This window comes from Dreissena polymorpha, chromosome 12, assembly GCF_020536995.1.
Source record: "Dreissena polymorpha isolate Duluth1 chromosome 12, UMN_Dpol_1.0, whole genome shotgun sequence".
Lineage (NCBI taxonomy): Eukaryota > Metazoa > Mollusca > Bivalvia > Myida > Dreissenidae > Dreissena > Dreissena polymorpha.
This window is the reverse complement of record NC_068366.1, coordinates 45,981,245-45,998,022: the sequence shown is the minus strand read 5'-3', so window position 1 is coordinate 45,998,022 and position 16,778 is coordinate 45,981,245. Positions and strand designations below refer to the sequence as shown.

At 36.1% G+C, this 16,778-nt stretch overlaps 1 protein-coding gene across 2 annotated transcripts in view; it reads right to left on the bottom strand.

Annotated features, from left to right (window-relative positions):
- Positions 1–16,332, bottom strand: part of LOC127852998 (chromatin assembly factor 1 subunit B-like) — a 46,527-nt gene extending 30,195 nt beyond the window's left edge. Inside the window, exons 1-6 of one of the 2 annotated variants that reach the window (XM_052387112.1) lie at positions 16,220–16,281; positions 11,097–11,261; positions 8,328–8,456; positions 6,487–6,592; positions 3,032–3,058; positions 28–139 (exon numbers count right to left, since the gene is read on the bottom strand). In XM_052387112.1, the coding sequence (XP_052243072.1) occupies positions 28–139; positions 3,032–3,058; positions 6,487–6,592; positions 8,328–8,450 (368 nt within the window). In that variant the 5' untranslated portion in view covers positions 8,451–8,456; positions 11,097–11,261; positions 16,220–16,281. Of the gene's footprint in view, positions 1–27; positions 140–3,031; positions 3,059–6,486; positions 6,593–8,327; positions 8,457–11,096; positions 11,262–16,219 lie in introns of both variants that reach the window. The other variant, XM_052387111.1, reaches the window with a different exon arrangement.
- Between the last annotated feature and the right edge of the window lie 446 nt (positions 16,333–16,778).

The following is a 16,778-nucleotide window of genomic DNA, read 5'->3' as shown; positions in this document are numbered from 1 at the left end:
TCATTACAAAACAACGTCTTATGATACCTGAGTACTTTCTGCATGCACCAGTTTTCAAGATTATCCTCCTCATCCTCTTGAAAGATGTTCCCAGCTGATGACATATTGTCACTCAAATGCCAGAAAATTATAACACTATCTGCAACACAAAAACATAAGCGGAATTTGATTTAAAGGTATACAATAAACAAAACAGATATTGTCACATGCAGGGTTCGACACTAAGGCACGTCCGACAGACATTGTCTAGTAAGATCGTTGGTCGGGCTAGTAAAACTGCGGGCTAGTTTGTCTGACTGGTCGTACATAAATTAAAAAAAATCTATACTGATTCATATAACTATAAATAACTGCTGTGAAAACCTTTACTTTTAATGTGTACAATTACTTTTGTATCCGTTATTTACATTAAAACAAAACTAGTATTTTTAAATAAACGCGGAGCATTCACATGATTTTTGCTATTTTTAGACGCAAAGGAAAGCTTCCTGCAGAAATTGGTTGTTTCAATTGGTCAAGTTGTCATGAATATTAATGATTTTCGGCAGTGTCGTAAAACTGTAGAGCATGATTTTACGACTTCTATGGAAAATCTGTATCGTCAATGTAAACATTTTTGCGTAGCAGACAAGATAATGTAATTCAAAGAATGGCTTTGTTCAAGTTCGGATTTTTGTCCGACAAATCAGTTAATAAAAAAGAATCCGACGCTTAACTGACACTAAATGTAAATATGAAGAAACACAAAAACGTCAATTCTATCCTAGATGGAAAATCGAGTCAGTTCCCATGGCTTGAATTTGACGAAGAAAAGCAAAAAAAGGGTTATTATATTGTTTTACTCTATGCATAAAAAAATCTGGTGTTCACTGATTATTTACTGATAAATCCTTATTAAACAGTTACATGACACAATTGTGTTAATTTGCTATGTCATTTATGGTCTAGTAGACATCAGGTTTGGGCTAGTACATTTTAAGAGGAGCTGGTCTGACAGTCTTGCTGTAAAAAAAGTTAATGTCGAACCCTGACATGCAAAACTCATGAAACACATTTTCAACAAGTGTTCCTCGGTCGGACACACATGTCCAAGGCCAATGCACATAAGAAGTATCAAGCTTATCGGTGAATCAGTTGACCAGTAATTGATCAGAAACGATTTTGCACTTAGTGTAACAGTGACCTTGACCTTTGACCTAGTAGACCAAATTAAAATAGGGGTCATCTACTGTCCAAGGCAAATGCACATGGGAAGTATCAAGCAAATTGGTGAATCCGTTGACGAGTTATTGTTCAGAAACACTTGTACTCTTAATGTGTAACAGTGATCTTGACCTTTGACCTAGTTACCCCAATTTCAATAGGGGTCATCTACTGTCCAAGGTCAATGCACATGTGAAGTATCAAGCCAATCTGTCAATTTGTTGACGAGCCATTGATCGGAGACAATTTTCACAATAAAAGTGATAGTGACCTTGACCTTTGACCTAGTAACCCCAATTTTAATAGGGCTCATCTACTGTCCATGACAAATGCACATGTGAAGTATCAAGCAACTCGGTCAATTGGTTGATGAGTTATTGATCTGAAACGATTTTCACACTAAGTGTGATAGTGACCTTGACCTTTGACCTAAATTTTAATAGTGGCATCTACAGCCAAAGGCCAATGCACATGTGAAGTATCAAGCCAATCGGTCAATTAGTTATTGATCGGACACCACTTAAAGTGATAGTGATCTTGACCTTTGACCTAGTAAGCTCAATTTCAATAGGGGTCATCTACTGTCCAAGGCCAATGCACATGTGAAGTATCAAGCCAATCGGTCAATTTGTTGACGAGTTATTGATCAGAAACAGGTCACAAAAGCTCACCATGAACATATTGTGCTAAGGTGAGCTAAAAAATCAGCAAAGGGCAATCAGGGTTTTTTCTCAGCATTTTGGGAAGATAGCCCATGGCTTTGAAATTGGGAATTTTATCGTCATTTTCAAGAAATTGGGAAAATAAATTAGGATTTAAAACTACATGAAAGAGTTCAACATCTTTAATCACAAACTCCACAAACACCATCATGATCAACAGTTTTCCACATAATAAACTCACACAAAGTCTTCAGTCACAAACTTATTTCCCTAGTTTCAACATGTTGAATATCAGTCAGCACTTTGCTTTCGGAAATCAACGATGACAATGCAAAAGAGTCACTTGTTATTTAATTACTATCATTGACAATGGAAGGAGTTTCAATGGGAGGACTTGTATTTATTGACAATGTTTGTTTATTTAATGCTGCTTGCTTAAAAAAAATCAACAGTTTTTGTTTGGCCACATTTTTGCTAAGCAATCTTTTTCAAGTAATATTTCGAATTGTGTGACATATTTGTTTTCCATTCAGACAAAACACAAAACAATTAAATTTCATCACAAATATAATAAGCGCCTGAACAACGCAGAGAATATCGGGCACAGGAATAATGCCGACATTATCCAAATTGCGGTATAGTCTAAAAACTGTACGAGAAAAGGATCGGACTACGCTTTGTTAAAAATCGAAAAAGCCGATGTCATTAGCTTTATTTTCCCAATTGGGAATTTTTTAGCCAATTTTGGGCAAAAAGTATACTTTTTGAGATTGGGAATATAGCCTAATTTTGGATATAAAATCCGGCCAAAAAAACCTGGCAATAATTCTAAAAATACAGGCAATATCTGTTTTTTCCTCCAATGTGTTATATCCATGTTAAAAGTTATATATCATTCAGCTTTGACAAAAAAAAGATGACTTAAGGACAATAACTCTGCAAATCTATGAGAGAGATTTTACTCTTCTACTCTTGGCTTACCCTTAAACTGTTTCATCAGTTTATTTAGTTTCATTTGAATCCCTTCAATAGTTCCTGTATAATGCTCTGCACAAGAGCAACAACTGACGGAAGAAAGGACATATTGAAGAAATATTGAAGAATGCAAGGATGACATGATTACTATTAGCCTCCCTTTGGGGGACCAAAAATAAAGATGAGCTTACCATCACCAGCAGTGGCAAGTGTGTCCCCTGAAAAAGGCAAAACAAGTTCAGTTGCAATTCCAACAAGGGCTGTTTGTAAAACATGCATGCCATCCATATGGGCTGTCCGTTGTAGTGGCAGCCATTGTGTGGATACGATTTTTGTCACTGTGACCTTGACCTTTGACCTAGTGACCTGAAAATCAATAAGGGTCATCTGCGGGTCACGATCAACGTACCTATGAAGTGACATGATCCTAGGCAAAAGCGTTCTTGAGTTATCATCCGAAAATCATTTTACTATTTCGGGTCACTGTGACCTTGACCTTTGACCTTGTGACCTCAAAATCAATAGGGGTCATCTGCAAGTGATCAATCTACCTATGAAGTTTCATGATCCAAGGCGTATGCATTCTTGAGTTATCATCCGAAAACCATTTTACTATTTCGGGTCACCGTGACCTTGACCTTTGACCTAGTGACCTCAAAATCAAAAGGGGTCATCTGCGAGTCATGATCAATCTACCCATGAAGTTTTATGATCCTAGGCGTATGCGTTCTTGAGTTATCATCCGGAAACCATTTTACTATTTCGATCACCGTGACCTTGACCTTTGACCTAGTGACCTCAAAATCAATAGGGGTCATCTGCAAGTCATGATCAATCTACCCATGAAGTTTCATGATCCTAGGCGTATGCGTTCTTGAGTTATCATTCAAAAACCATTTTACTATTTCTGGTCACCGTGACCTTGACCTTTGACCTAGTGTCCTCAAAATCAATAGGGGTCATCTGCAAGTCATGATCAATGTACCTATGAAGTTTCATGATCCCAAGCGTTCTTGAGGTATTGCTGACAACCACCTGGTGGACGGACCGACCGACCGACCGACATGAGCAAAGCAATATACCCCCTCTTCTTCGAAGGGGGGCATAATAAATACAAAACCAAGGTGTGTTCCTCAGCTTGTTAGGAAAAGATGAGTGGGCAGTTTGCTTATTAAACAAAATAGGAAACCTTAACAAGAGCACCGCCTTGGGGGTGCAGACGGCTGATCTATTTTTCTTTTTAAAGGTGTAGGGACCTATCTCAATTTCAATCACAAAGGAGGGAGGGGTGGAGTGGAGAGGGGTGTATAGTGTGGGGATGTGGTCATTTATTACATTATCTTCCAAAAATGCAAATCAAATGCAAACAAAAAAATATTTTTTTGGGGGCGGGGGGGATTCTTGGGTGGGATGGTTGGACGGTATTTCAAAAATGTTTGAAAAAAACAAGAGATGTGTTTGTCAGAAACACAATGCCCCTTATTGCGCCGCTTTGAATTTTCATTTGTTATTTTTTTTACCTTTGACCTTGAAGGATGACCTTGACCTTGAACTTCCACCACTCAAAACGTGCAGCTTTATGAGGAGGGGGATTGAAATATTATTTATTGACCTTTGACCTTGAAGGATGACCTTGACCATGAAGGATGACATTGACCTTGAACTTCCACCACTCAAAATGTGCAGCTTCATGATAACGCCGCTTTGAAATTATTATTTTTTTACCTTTGACCTTGAAGGATGACCTTGACCTTGAAGAATGACCATGACCTTGAACTTCCACCACTCAAAATGTGCAGCTTCATGAGAACGCCGCTTTGAAATTTTTAATTATTTTTTTGACCTTTAACCTTGAAGGATGACCTTGACCTTGAAGGATGACCTTGACCTTGAACTTTCACCACTCAAAATGTGCAGCTTCATGAGATACACATGCATGCCAAATATCAAGTTGCTATCTTCAATATTGCAAAAGTTATCGCCAACGTTAATTTTTTTCCGGACGGACAGACTGACATACTGACTGACAGACAGTTCAACTGCTATATGCCACCCTACCGGGGGCATAAAAATAAGCTTTTTTCTTTTGATTTTTTAAATTTTATATTGTATTTATGTGAAAGACAAACAATAGATAATTATCGCTTTATACTTTGATCGTTGTTAATCAAAATAAATTGTAGATATGATCTTTTTTATAATTTAACTACAGTCAATCTTGTGGATGCGACCACTTGTATTAAGCGACCTTTGTCTTATGCGACCATTTTGAAATCCCACGGAGCTTTTTCGCTATATAATGATGTTGTATTAAGCGACTTTTGTCTTACGCTACCAGCAACCGCTGATTTTTGTGTATTTTGATGTCCGAATCTTGATTTAAGCGACCACTAGGAGGTACATGTAAAAGTGGTTAATCTATTGATCTGTCAGGGACAAATCCGTGTTAATTGTTTATCTAAGCCGATAAGATGTACTGTTACACCTCTGCTTTGTTTTCACACCAACCATTATGATTATGCTATGTCTCGTTGACCGGTTCTGACCGGTATTGTTGTAGACTGCGTATCAATTTATTGAGTTGAATAATAGAGGAACTTATTACGCACAGTCTACAGCTTAAATAGTTTACTATGTGGAACATTAAGAGACAACGCCGATTTTTTATTTGTGTTTTTACCTTTGACCTTCAAGGATGACCTTGACCTTTCAGGGACAATGCAATAGCAATGAGAAAAGTGTACCTAAACGCAAAACCAAACCGAACGCCGACGCCAAGGTGATGACAATAGCTCATAATTTTTTTTTCAAAAAATAGATGAGCTAAAAAGGAACAAAAATGGCCAAAGTCACTAGATTGCTAACATGAGAAAAAAAATTATGCAATAAGCGAGTTATTATTAAAACATTTTTTTTTTAAGTTTCTTGATTTAAAAACAAGAGCCGTCTCCATAGAAGCATATGCCCCCGATAAACTCTTTGATAGAAGTTATGAGCATTTTTCGAAACCTAAACGCTTTTTTCGAAACCATAACGCAAACCCTAAATTAAAGATCAAGGTCAAAGGGGTCAAAATTTGGATATAATAAAAAATAAATCAATCAAAGCGGGGAGGTAGGGGGCATTGTGTTTCTGACAAACAAATCTCTTGTTATTTAATAAACAGATACTCGTTTTGATGTACATTTTGCTAAGTAAAACAATAACAAATTTAAACTGGTTTCCTCTTATTGAAGAAATGTGGGTTCGATATTAATTTGTCTTTGTTATAAAATATTACGGCATGTAAGTAGGAAAAGTGTAACCCAATGGTTTGACAATGACGAGAATAGTTGGTTTTAACATAACGTCATTACGTGAATGGGATATGCACTGAATATTACTTCCGGATATAATTTCTACTTTCAGTTTAGAAATGCGATGGAGCTTTAAATAGAACATAAGGATACCATTTAAACGGTAACGTTTTGTTTATTTCAGTTTATTTAAACGTTTACAAAAATCTGCATTTTAACAGGCTTTGTCCTGCAGTTGTCCCTATTAAGTGTGCACTGTTTTAAATGGGCATATAACAATACATTTTGAATGGTGGCTGATTCACTATGAGGCTGTATAAGTATAACAACAGTAATCAACAAGTGCTTACCATTTGGCGAAAATCTGCACACATTCACAGCTTTTGTATGTCGTTTAAGATTAGCGAGAAACTCAACAGTTGCTTTTCCATCTGCGTCTTCTTTGATATGCCATATCTGTTATACACAATAGCATGCATAAAGTTTAAAGACAATTGGGAAGTCATAATAGAAACAGAGGGCAGTTTATTCAGAACTGCTTAAAAAACTTTTGACTAAGTCCTCTTGTGGAGCTCACTTTACAAATTAGTGTGGGGCAATGAAACTCAGTTACTGTAATCCAGATTTATAAATCAATAATATTTTATAAATCCCATCATAGGATGTAAATTAACAGAAGGGAATCATGTTAAAAATTTGATTAAAATACAAAAGAAAATCACTTCCATACACAAAAATAGTCTGCCATAAGGAAATCTCAGTCAATGTCTTGAAATAACTACATGCAGAACATGTCACAGTAGAGATGAAAACCCTTCAATTGTAATAACATTGTAGCAAGTTATAAACATGAACCCTAGGGCATCAGACACTAGGTAGCCCACCTCAGCCTTCAGGGACTTTTTCGTAGCAGCTTGTGATTTGTCGCAAAAAAGGTAGACTTAACAAACAACAGGGCTATGGGCCCTAAGACACTCACCTGATACCTAAAGGAACTAGACTATTCTGAACAATTTCAAACTGATTCATGAAGATTTGACGAAAAAGGACTTCTAGAGTATTTACATGTTGTTGTTTTTTTTCCTGGTGACCTATTTATAAGCTAACAGGACCCAGTTTCAATCTCAGCCATGGGGACAAATGTTCCACCAAGTTTCAGGACGATTGGCAAATAAATGCAGCATAAAAAGCGTCAACAAGTTGACACTATTGCCTTATAAGGAAAACTGCCCCGCCCACTGGCCAACATGTTTTCAATAAACCGGAAGAAACTCAACCAAGAAGTCATCAGAACAAGTGGTCTTAGTAAGTATTAGTTACATAACACTAAAAATGTTACTTCTAAAGTGTTAACAAAGATTCACTATCAGTGTTTTTTTCCACCATTTTGGGAATGGGGTCGGGTCCCTTTGGATTGGGAAAATTCGCTGCGTTTTGACTTACATTGGGAAATAAGTATTGTTGTTGTTTTGCTCACAAATGCTTCAAAATTGAGGATACAAGTGTGTCCAGTATTATATTTACTAAGGTTGATCTTATATGGATGGGAGATGAATAAAATATTGATCTAAAAAAAAAAAAAAAAACATTATACATTTTTTTTTGGTTCCATTGGGAATTTTTAGCTCCCATTTGGGAAAAATATATGGTTACCGGACCCGATTTTGAATGAAAAAAAACACTGACTATGGCCATATAAGGAAAAATGACAAGCCTTCTGGAGGCCCTAATATTTGACAAACCATGACCATTTTTTAACTCAGCCAAGCTATCATAACAACAAATATTCCTACCAAATTGATACAGATTGGACTATAAAAAAGACTTATAGAGTGTGAACAAGGTTTTTCTTTAGCCATATCAGGAAAATGCTCCATCCCCTGGTGGCCATGTTTTTCAACAGACTTGAACCATAACAGAATAACTGATAACAGAAAATATTTAAATATTCAAATATATTAAATATAATCGCTTCACTTCCTTTAATTGTTCAGATACCTGTACAAACATATAGGTCCTTGTATTATTATTCAGTACTGTAATGACGGCACATGAGAGTATTCTGGGGCAGTCTGGGAATAATAGATTTCTGGGATTGTCTATATCTAATAACTATAACATTCACAATTATTAAATAGAAAACATTTATTGCAGACAATATATTATAATATTAATAACCCAAAAAACTTACCCTCACAAATTTATCAACGCCACCAGAAACAAGGCGGCGAACGCTTCTATTTCCAGGCTGTATATCAACACTATATATTGGATCTCGTTCATGCCAAGATATTTCTGGAGTTGTCACCTTCATTTTCAACTGAAAAACAATTGAAAAGATATTTTACTTTGCAGCTTCTTAGAGAAAGGTTCATCTGATCTTCACTGATTAATTAGTTACAATAAACCTGGCATTATTTCAGGGGTCTTCCAAGAGGACAACTTGGGCACAAATTTTGCCGAAAGTAGGCGAACTTTGCTTTGTGTTAAAGGCTAGTACACGTTTGGATAGTTTTCACACATCCTATCTTTTATGGAGCTACATTGTAATTCTTTAATGCTCTATCTGAAAGATTACAGGGTTCATACAGATTTTCTCCAATGAAATTCAAGCACTTTTTAAGCACTTTTGAAGGGAAAAAAATCCAAATTCAAGCACTTTTTTAGTCCGACCTACTGAAAACTGTATATCATTCTGTGTCCAATACTGACAACATTTTCGCTGAATTGGTATCTTCTTGCTTTACATTCTATGTGCCTTACAACAGTCTGCACTACCCTGCTACAGTAACACTGTTTAATCAAAAGTAAGATATTTCATTATGATATAGTATTTGACCAAAGGCATTACACATACCAAAACAAACTGTTATTTGTATTGAATATGTATTCTAAATGCACTCTTCTGGTGGTTTTTCACCCCGATTCCCCCATACTAGCGGTCCCTATATCTGTTCTGCATACTTTAAAAGATGCTTTGACTTCAGAATCGGCGTTGTCAACAACCCAAGGGTACTTCAAAAGCCACCCTTTCTGAAAAATGCACTTATTCGCTGGCATATTTCAACTTTTTAGCACTGCATTATAAATGGCATAATGTGTAAAAAAAAAAAACGAAGTAGACCAATTGGCGGAAGATTAGTAGTAGTTGCCTACCTTACGTTCTAAAACCCGTACCGATCCAGTACCTGCCAGTATGAACAGATCAGAACCGTCATATAAAATTGTGAGAAAAAAAATACGACTTCAAGCATTGTTAAGTTTTTATATGCAAATAAGCACTTTTTAAGCACTCCACAGCCTTTATAAGCACTTTTCAAGGGGAACATTGAAATTCAAGCACTTTTCAAGGTCTGTGCCAACCCTGAAGTACCATCATGGTTCTGGTAATATTGTATTAATCAAACCTTTCTTACTCAGAAGCAAAATGGAAAAGGGACAATGAAAATAATTGGGGTAGAACGAAAACTTTAACATTTGCACGCTAACGGAAACTGAAACGCCGACGCCGGGGTGAGTAGGATAGCTCCACTATATATATTTCATATATAATAGTCGAGCTAAAAATGGCGGCCATTTTCAATCAGATTTTTTGGTCTGAAGTCTTTTTTTTCTCCATAGTTTGCAAGAAGAGTTTTTATTATAATGGCAACGCATGTGTTGGTAGGTGCAGCCTTGGTAAAAACTGTCCAAGCATATTCGAGAGTGTTGCTAGATGTATGCATAACAAGAGCTGTCAGAGGACAGCGCGCTCGACTATTCGGCAAGCCTCCCCATGTAAACATTTCTTCACTCGTGTGATAAATTTAAGTACACAATCACACTAACATAGTATTCTTTTTTTTGGGGGGGGGGGGGGGGGGGAAAGGGGGGGTGGTAATTAATAAGATGATGTTTAAAAACAAAAATGAGGGGGTGGGGGGGGGTAGGGGGGGATGAGAGGGGGGGTATAATGTGGGGTGTGGTAATTTATTAACTGATGTTTAAAAAAAATATTGGGGGGGGGGTTGGGGGGTAGGGGGGGGTAAGGGGGGATGGGGGTGAGAGGGGGGTATAATGTGGGGCATGGTAATTTATTAGACAATGTTTAAAAAAAAATTGGGGGGGGGGTTTGAGGTTGGGGGGGGGAGGGATTCTGGTAGGGGCGTGGGATATTGTTTGGGTGGAATCCATTGTGGTATTCAGGTAAGTGTTGTTTTGTCAAAGTAATAATAAAATGTGATCATAAATAAAGAAGTTATGGAAATTCAAGCAAAAGGTTCAATTATCTAAGTGTAAAAGGGGCCATAATTATGTCAAAATGCTTGATAGAGTTGTCTGCTCTTGTTTATAGGTTGGGGTGATGTTGGTAAACAAGTATGCAAAATATAAAAGCAATATGTCAAGGGACAATGAAAATAAATGGGGTAGTACGAAAACTTTAACATTTGCAGCATAGTCTTAGTGGAAAAGGGGCCATAATTATGACAAAATGCTTGATAGTTGTCTGCTCTTGTTTATAGGTTGGGGTCATGTTGGTAAACAAGTATGTAAAATATGAAAGCAATATGTCAAGGGAGAAAGAAAATATTTTGGGTAGTACGAAAACTTTAACATTTGCATGCAGACGCTAACGCTAATGCCGACGCGGGGGTGAGTAGGATAGCTCCACTATATATATTTCATATATAATAGTCTAGCTAAAAATGTATCCCATTGACCAGATAACCTGCAGTTTCTCAAAACAGTACATTGATATTATATGATTATGATAGGTTAACAGTGTGTATGGTAGCCATTAACATCATCAGCAGGTTAGTGGTTTCTTGGAATACCTACTGTTTTACACTGTACATGTATATATATTCAATATGAGCCAATAGGAACTAAACCATCTTCTCAAAATCACTTAATGGCATGAAGTTAACCATGAGATGAAAACTATTCGTGAAATAATGTGGTTTGACAGCAGACTCAGTACCTTTTCACAAAGAAGCCGTACTACACTACGCGACTTGTGATTTTTGCCGCAATTCTAGCATCACCATGATCTATGCAGCGTGACAAATGGCAGTGATTCCAAGCGACAAGAAAATTTGGGTGATGTCTCAGCGATTCCACAGTGACTGTCGCGCGATGTATCTCGCTGTAAGGCAATCACCATGAACCGCCGTAATTAAACTTTTTTGCGATGTGCTTACATTGTAAATAACCAAACAATAAATCAGGGCTATAGATAACTTTTCGGGTATATTGGGAAATTCACCCCCTGTTTTGACAACAATAGGGTTTTTGTAAATTCAATAGTTTTAGCAAAATTTTTCACCCCCTACTTTTGAGCTTAATTGGGTTTTTCACCCCCGGTTTTTTAACTTGATTGGGTAATTTAGGGAATTACATATATAACATAATAAAAAATCTGCTAATGTTACTATATTATTTATACATATGGAATTTAAAAAGGTACCTGTACACAACAAACAATTACTGAATTTCCGATCAAAGATCATTCATTTTTGCATTGAATAAGACCGAGTTCGTGAAAATCGCTGCACAATTGAGGAAGTTATGGCTGTACAAAGCTATGCATCCCGTTTTCGGTTCATTTTGAGTCAAATACCTTGAAAATGAAAGTAGAAATCGGATCGGTCTACGAATAATTGCAATACTACCCCAATGATTAATAACAGCTGGAAAGACTGCCTTTTTTTCTTCATTGGACGGCATATAAACTATGCGGTTCATTTTTGTACAGAAAATGAACAGTCTAAAAAATACGCCCGGTGTTCGTAATAATTGCGTTTCGTGACGCAAGGTTTTTTACCGGAATTACGTTATCAAATGTGTATTTGCTTTTTTGTACGCTTTATTTTAAATTTAATTACGTTTTTGGTTATTTTAATTGCGTAATAACGCAAGTACGCTTGTTATCTATAGCCCATTGGGAATTCGCAAAAAATGACTTCGCAAACCAGGGGGGCATGTGTATACGGGAGCTTACCGGGATTGAGTGAGGTTAGTTGGAACTAAACTTCCAAGATGGTGTCATTTACGTGTTTTTCTTGAAAAAGTAGCAGATATTTTCACGAGGTAAGCCAGTTTATATTTATATTCCTTTTGAATGAATAAGCCCTTTCGGCTCTACATTGTTTCTGCTCTCCTCAGTTTTTGTTTCAACACCATAGACGTCGGAATAAAAAAGTTATTGAAGCAAAACTGTTGACAAAGTTGTAGTTTCATTTCTTGACCTTCAAGATGTTGGATGTTAGAATATCATTTTCTCTCATAATTAAAGGGAAGCCGCTGCTATGTAATCGCCCACTTTGCCCAGTTGCTGGATCCCTGCATGTAAGGCGAATGCGCGCGTTCAACCTCATAGGTGGACGGATAGACAGGAAAACTGGCTATAGCATATTTATTATTAGGGGAAAATAATTCGCGTTCAGAATAAATCTCAACGCTGAAACTCCGGTCTGTAAAAACCATAACGAAAAATAAATACAATACCATTATGGGAATTACAGTATTTACAAGTGTATATATCTGAAATCTACCCATTGTTTTACAAATATGAATTTAGATAAAAAAAATTACCTTTATTTCATTCGAAATCATAGACATGGAACGATCATTTTCTCAAAGGCAACCATTTTGGCATTGTTGTTGTTATTCGCACCATAGCTATTTCGTATTTATTACTTTTGGGGTATTTCGTTACTGTCGATTCTAATATTTTGAGTTATTATAGTTATAATTCTTTTTTTGCTTTTTCTTCTTACTATTTCCAATTTCATTTCTTACTGTTTTGCGCATATTGCACACTTATTTTTTTTGTTGGAACTCAGTTACAAACATAGTTGAATTTAACCTCCAGTTCAAGGGAGATAACATGAACCTTTACTATACAAGGATTTACATTGGATGAAACAAACTCGAAATATAGTTTATTAACAGGTAAATTTCGATATATTTTTGCTCAATATACTGTGAAACCATTTATTTTCGTCGGCACAAAATTTCGCCCTTTTCATAAAAATGACTATTTCGTCCGCTCTTAAATTCGTCCATTTCTGGTTTTGAAAAAAAAACAACGTCCGTTTTGTTTGTAATACATGTAATACGCGGTTGCGAAAAAATCGTGCTGGGGAAAGAGAGGTGACACTTGGTAGTCACTTGCAGGAGGTGGGCCTTGTTTGGCATATGAAAAATTAACAAGTCTGTTAATTTAGGTGATAGTAACTGTCCCTTATAATTTTATGTCATTGACACGTTCTTTGTTATGATTAGCGGATAAGTGGGACTGAATAATCGTTAACGAGTGTTTTAAACAACGAAGCCAATGGCCAATTAGTCTTTTTCCATTACTATCACGGTCAAACTGATAACAATCTTACCTTTATCGGCACCAAATAAAACCAAACAACCAAACACAAGTCAAAATGTTCTTTATTAATTTGTAACAAAGCCCAGAATATATTTCATTCAGGTGTTGATCACACATCGTCATATTTTAATTGCGTTTAATAGTTATGTCTTTAATCCGGATTCGCCGCGTGTAGGCTGTATAATCTGCAACACCCCTGAAAAACACAATACACACAATGGGTAATAAAGTTGTTAACAATTAGCGCTAATCAACACTACTATACCTAAACGAAGTCGACGCATTCAATACAGCCTTATTGCATTCGCGTTTTACAGGAAATGTCAGTTGTCAGTACACTGTATAATGAACACCCCTTTGTGTCAAAACCGGATTTAACTTGAGTGTGAATAGTAGACTGTTTCATGTTCTTTGTATTAATACCATCTGTGTATCTGTATTATAAGTATACCAGTCAACAAACAAGGTGCGCGCTTCCGCATATGGGTATTCGGACGTTCAAAAAATTGACTTAGGTTTAGCGTTCACGCCGTCGAACGCATAAAGCAATATAACTCGTTTTTTTTCACTATTTCTTTATTTGCAAAAAATGCTAGTGGCTTATAACTTACCTTGCAATCTTTTTTTCTCGCATATTGCAAGTGTGCGAGTGTTAATTTCGAGCGCTGTGTATATGCGTGGATTACACTGGATTTAAATGCCTCATGCCTACGGTAATTCAGTCTTATTTGTTTCAAATATGGGACATAATTGTTCGTTAGGATCTTGAATTCGTCCATCGGTCGAAGGACGAAAAAGGCGAAAATTAATGTCGGACGAATAATAATGGTTTCACAGTATACTATTTAGGCAACGTTCTTTCATAATAGTCACTAGTTGCAATAATTCAACTATCAGCTTTATAACCCAATGGGTTGCTGATAGTTGCAATGCGCTCTCTCTTGGCCATGGGTGCAAAATGTTATCATCAATGCAAGGGTTAAGAAACACTGAAACCAGTGTTTTTTTTCACTTATAGGGGAATGGTGGCGGGGCCCGTCCAAAGGGGAAAAAATGCGTCGTGTTTTAGGAAAAGGGGAAAATTAAAAATTCACTCTTTTATATGTAATGATATTTATTATATGAATACACATGTTTGTATGAATATAATATTCACAGCAGAATGTCTCTGTCCTTTTTCTGAAATATATATCAATGATTTTTTCAACGTTAGTTTCAGACAGTTCAGCCTTCATGCAGAGTCTCAGTTTTCTTAGCCATTTTGAGTCAAATTGAGTTTTTTTAAATCGATTAAATGGCAAATTTGAGCATTTTTCATCAATAAAATGGACCAAATTGGAATGTTTTTATCAACAAATATTGACACAATATAGATACATCAGGCCTTTTCCTGGCCATTTTGGGAGACAAATGCAATTCACGTGAAAAGTCCACTGATTTGGAAAAAACTAACCTAATTTATATAACACTTTATAATAATTAAAAATTATATAAATTATAGTTATATACTTTGTTAGTTATTTATGAAATAAATTTGAGATATATTTGTCATGATTATGAAACAGTTCTTTCTAAAAAAAAAAAAAAAAAATTTTTTTTTTTTTTTTACTTCTGGAGGGGATCTTTTTTACAAAATGGGGGAAAAATATATACTCTTTTTTGAGGGGAATGGGGCCGAATATCAGCCCCGAAATTGCCATAAAAAAACCCACTGGAAACTGCAAAAACTTATAAAAGTTTACCTACCTAAACCACAAACTCATCCAAATGGTACCATTAAAGCAAGAAATAATTGATTTTAATAATATTGACTTAGGTTTTATTTTGTACGATGTATCCGCGATATTGGAAAATTGACCCAATATTGGTTAGGTCGCAGTACACCAATATTTTGCATGTCTGGTTATGTGCTCCAGCCTATAAAGTCGATAACGATGTGGTATTCGATACAGAATACACTGTTTCAAATTTAAACATAAACATGTCAGCGAGAAAAGTGTCTTGAAACATCGTCGTGTTTTTAAAGGGTGCATGCAAAGGATGACATCCGTAGGTTGCCATTCAGGTAAATTTAACATGTTTATGAAGTTTATTCATTATTTTCCTCAATTTGTCTCGAACGACGTCTGTTTAGTGAAGCGCACGGATTCGCTGCGCTGAACTGCACCCATTTTTATGAAGGGGTGCATATGGACTGCCAGAGCCGCCTCAGCAAAAATTATCAAAGGCTCTGGGAGTTTGTTTATATGGACTAAATAGTCACAAATAAAAGTAAATTTAAATTCAGAAGTGATGCTACCGAAATTCGTGTCGGAACTCTCGCTATTAAAAAGATAGAGTGGACTATTGACGCCAAGAGTCTGCCAAGGCAAAAATCATCAAAAGACTCTATAAGGTGGCAATTTATATTGACTAATATATTATTATAATTGCTAACAGTTGTAATGTCCTACGTTAATAAACATCCCAATATGATTAACACCTATACGGCATTATTCACACCTATCCGCCTATATATAATCAGTGGGACAAAACATCTACCCCTTTTCAACACAAATATCAGGGGCACGAACTGAAGTGGCACGAAACGTCCATAAACCCCTGTGAATACATCCCTATGTAAAATAAACAACAACGAGTGGACATACTAAGAACCATACTCTATTACAGCATAACCTTGAATAGGTCTTAAATAAAACTTGCAATATGGTTTAATATACCTTGTTATTTACAGAATTACATATATAATCAGAATAACAGTTTTGTTTAGGCTACAGATTGGCGCTTTTTACACCAAACTCCTATGCCGTATATGAAATAGGCTACACGTTACTATAGCGTTTCGTTTCTTGACGGTTCATACCTAAACGATTCGCCCCTAATTTCATAACGACTTTCCATTATTTTCATAAGAACGTGAAGAGGATAAAACGTTCAGTACTTGCTAAAAAAATGGGTTATTTACAGACGATTTTTGTGACTTCGCAATTGCACTACTAATATTGTTCGGAATATGAATTTCATTAATTAAATATAGTGTCGAGAATATGATATATTTGACCATTTTGCAATAATCAATGTTTTTAAATTATGACTTGCATATATACGAAACTAAAACCAATAAAACATTCTCGACACTATGTTGGCATCAATGAAAGTCATATTGCAAACAATATAAGCAGCGCGATTGCGAAGGCCAAGGAAAATCAACTTTAAATTATTTATTTTTTAGCCAGCGCAGAACGTCTCATCCTCTTCACGTCATTATGAAAATAATAT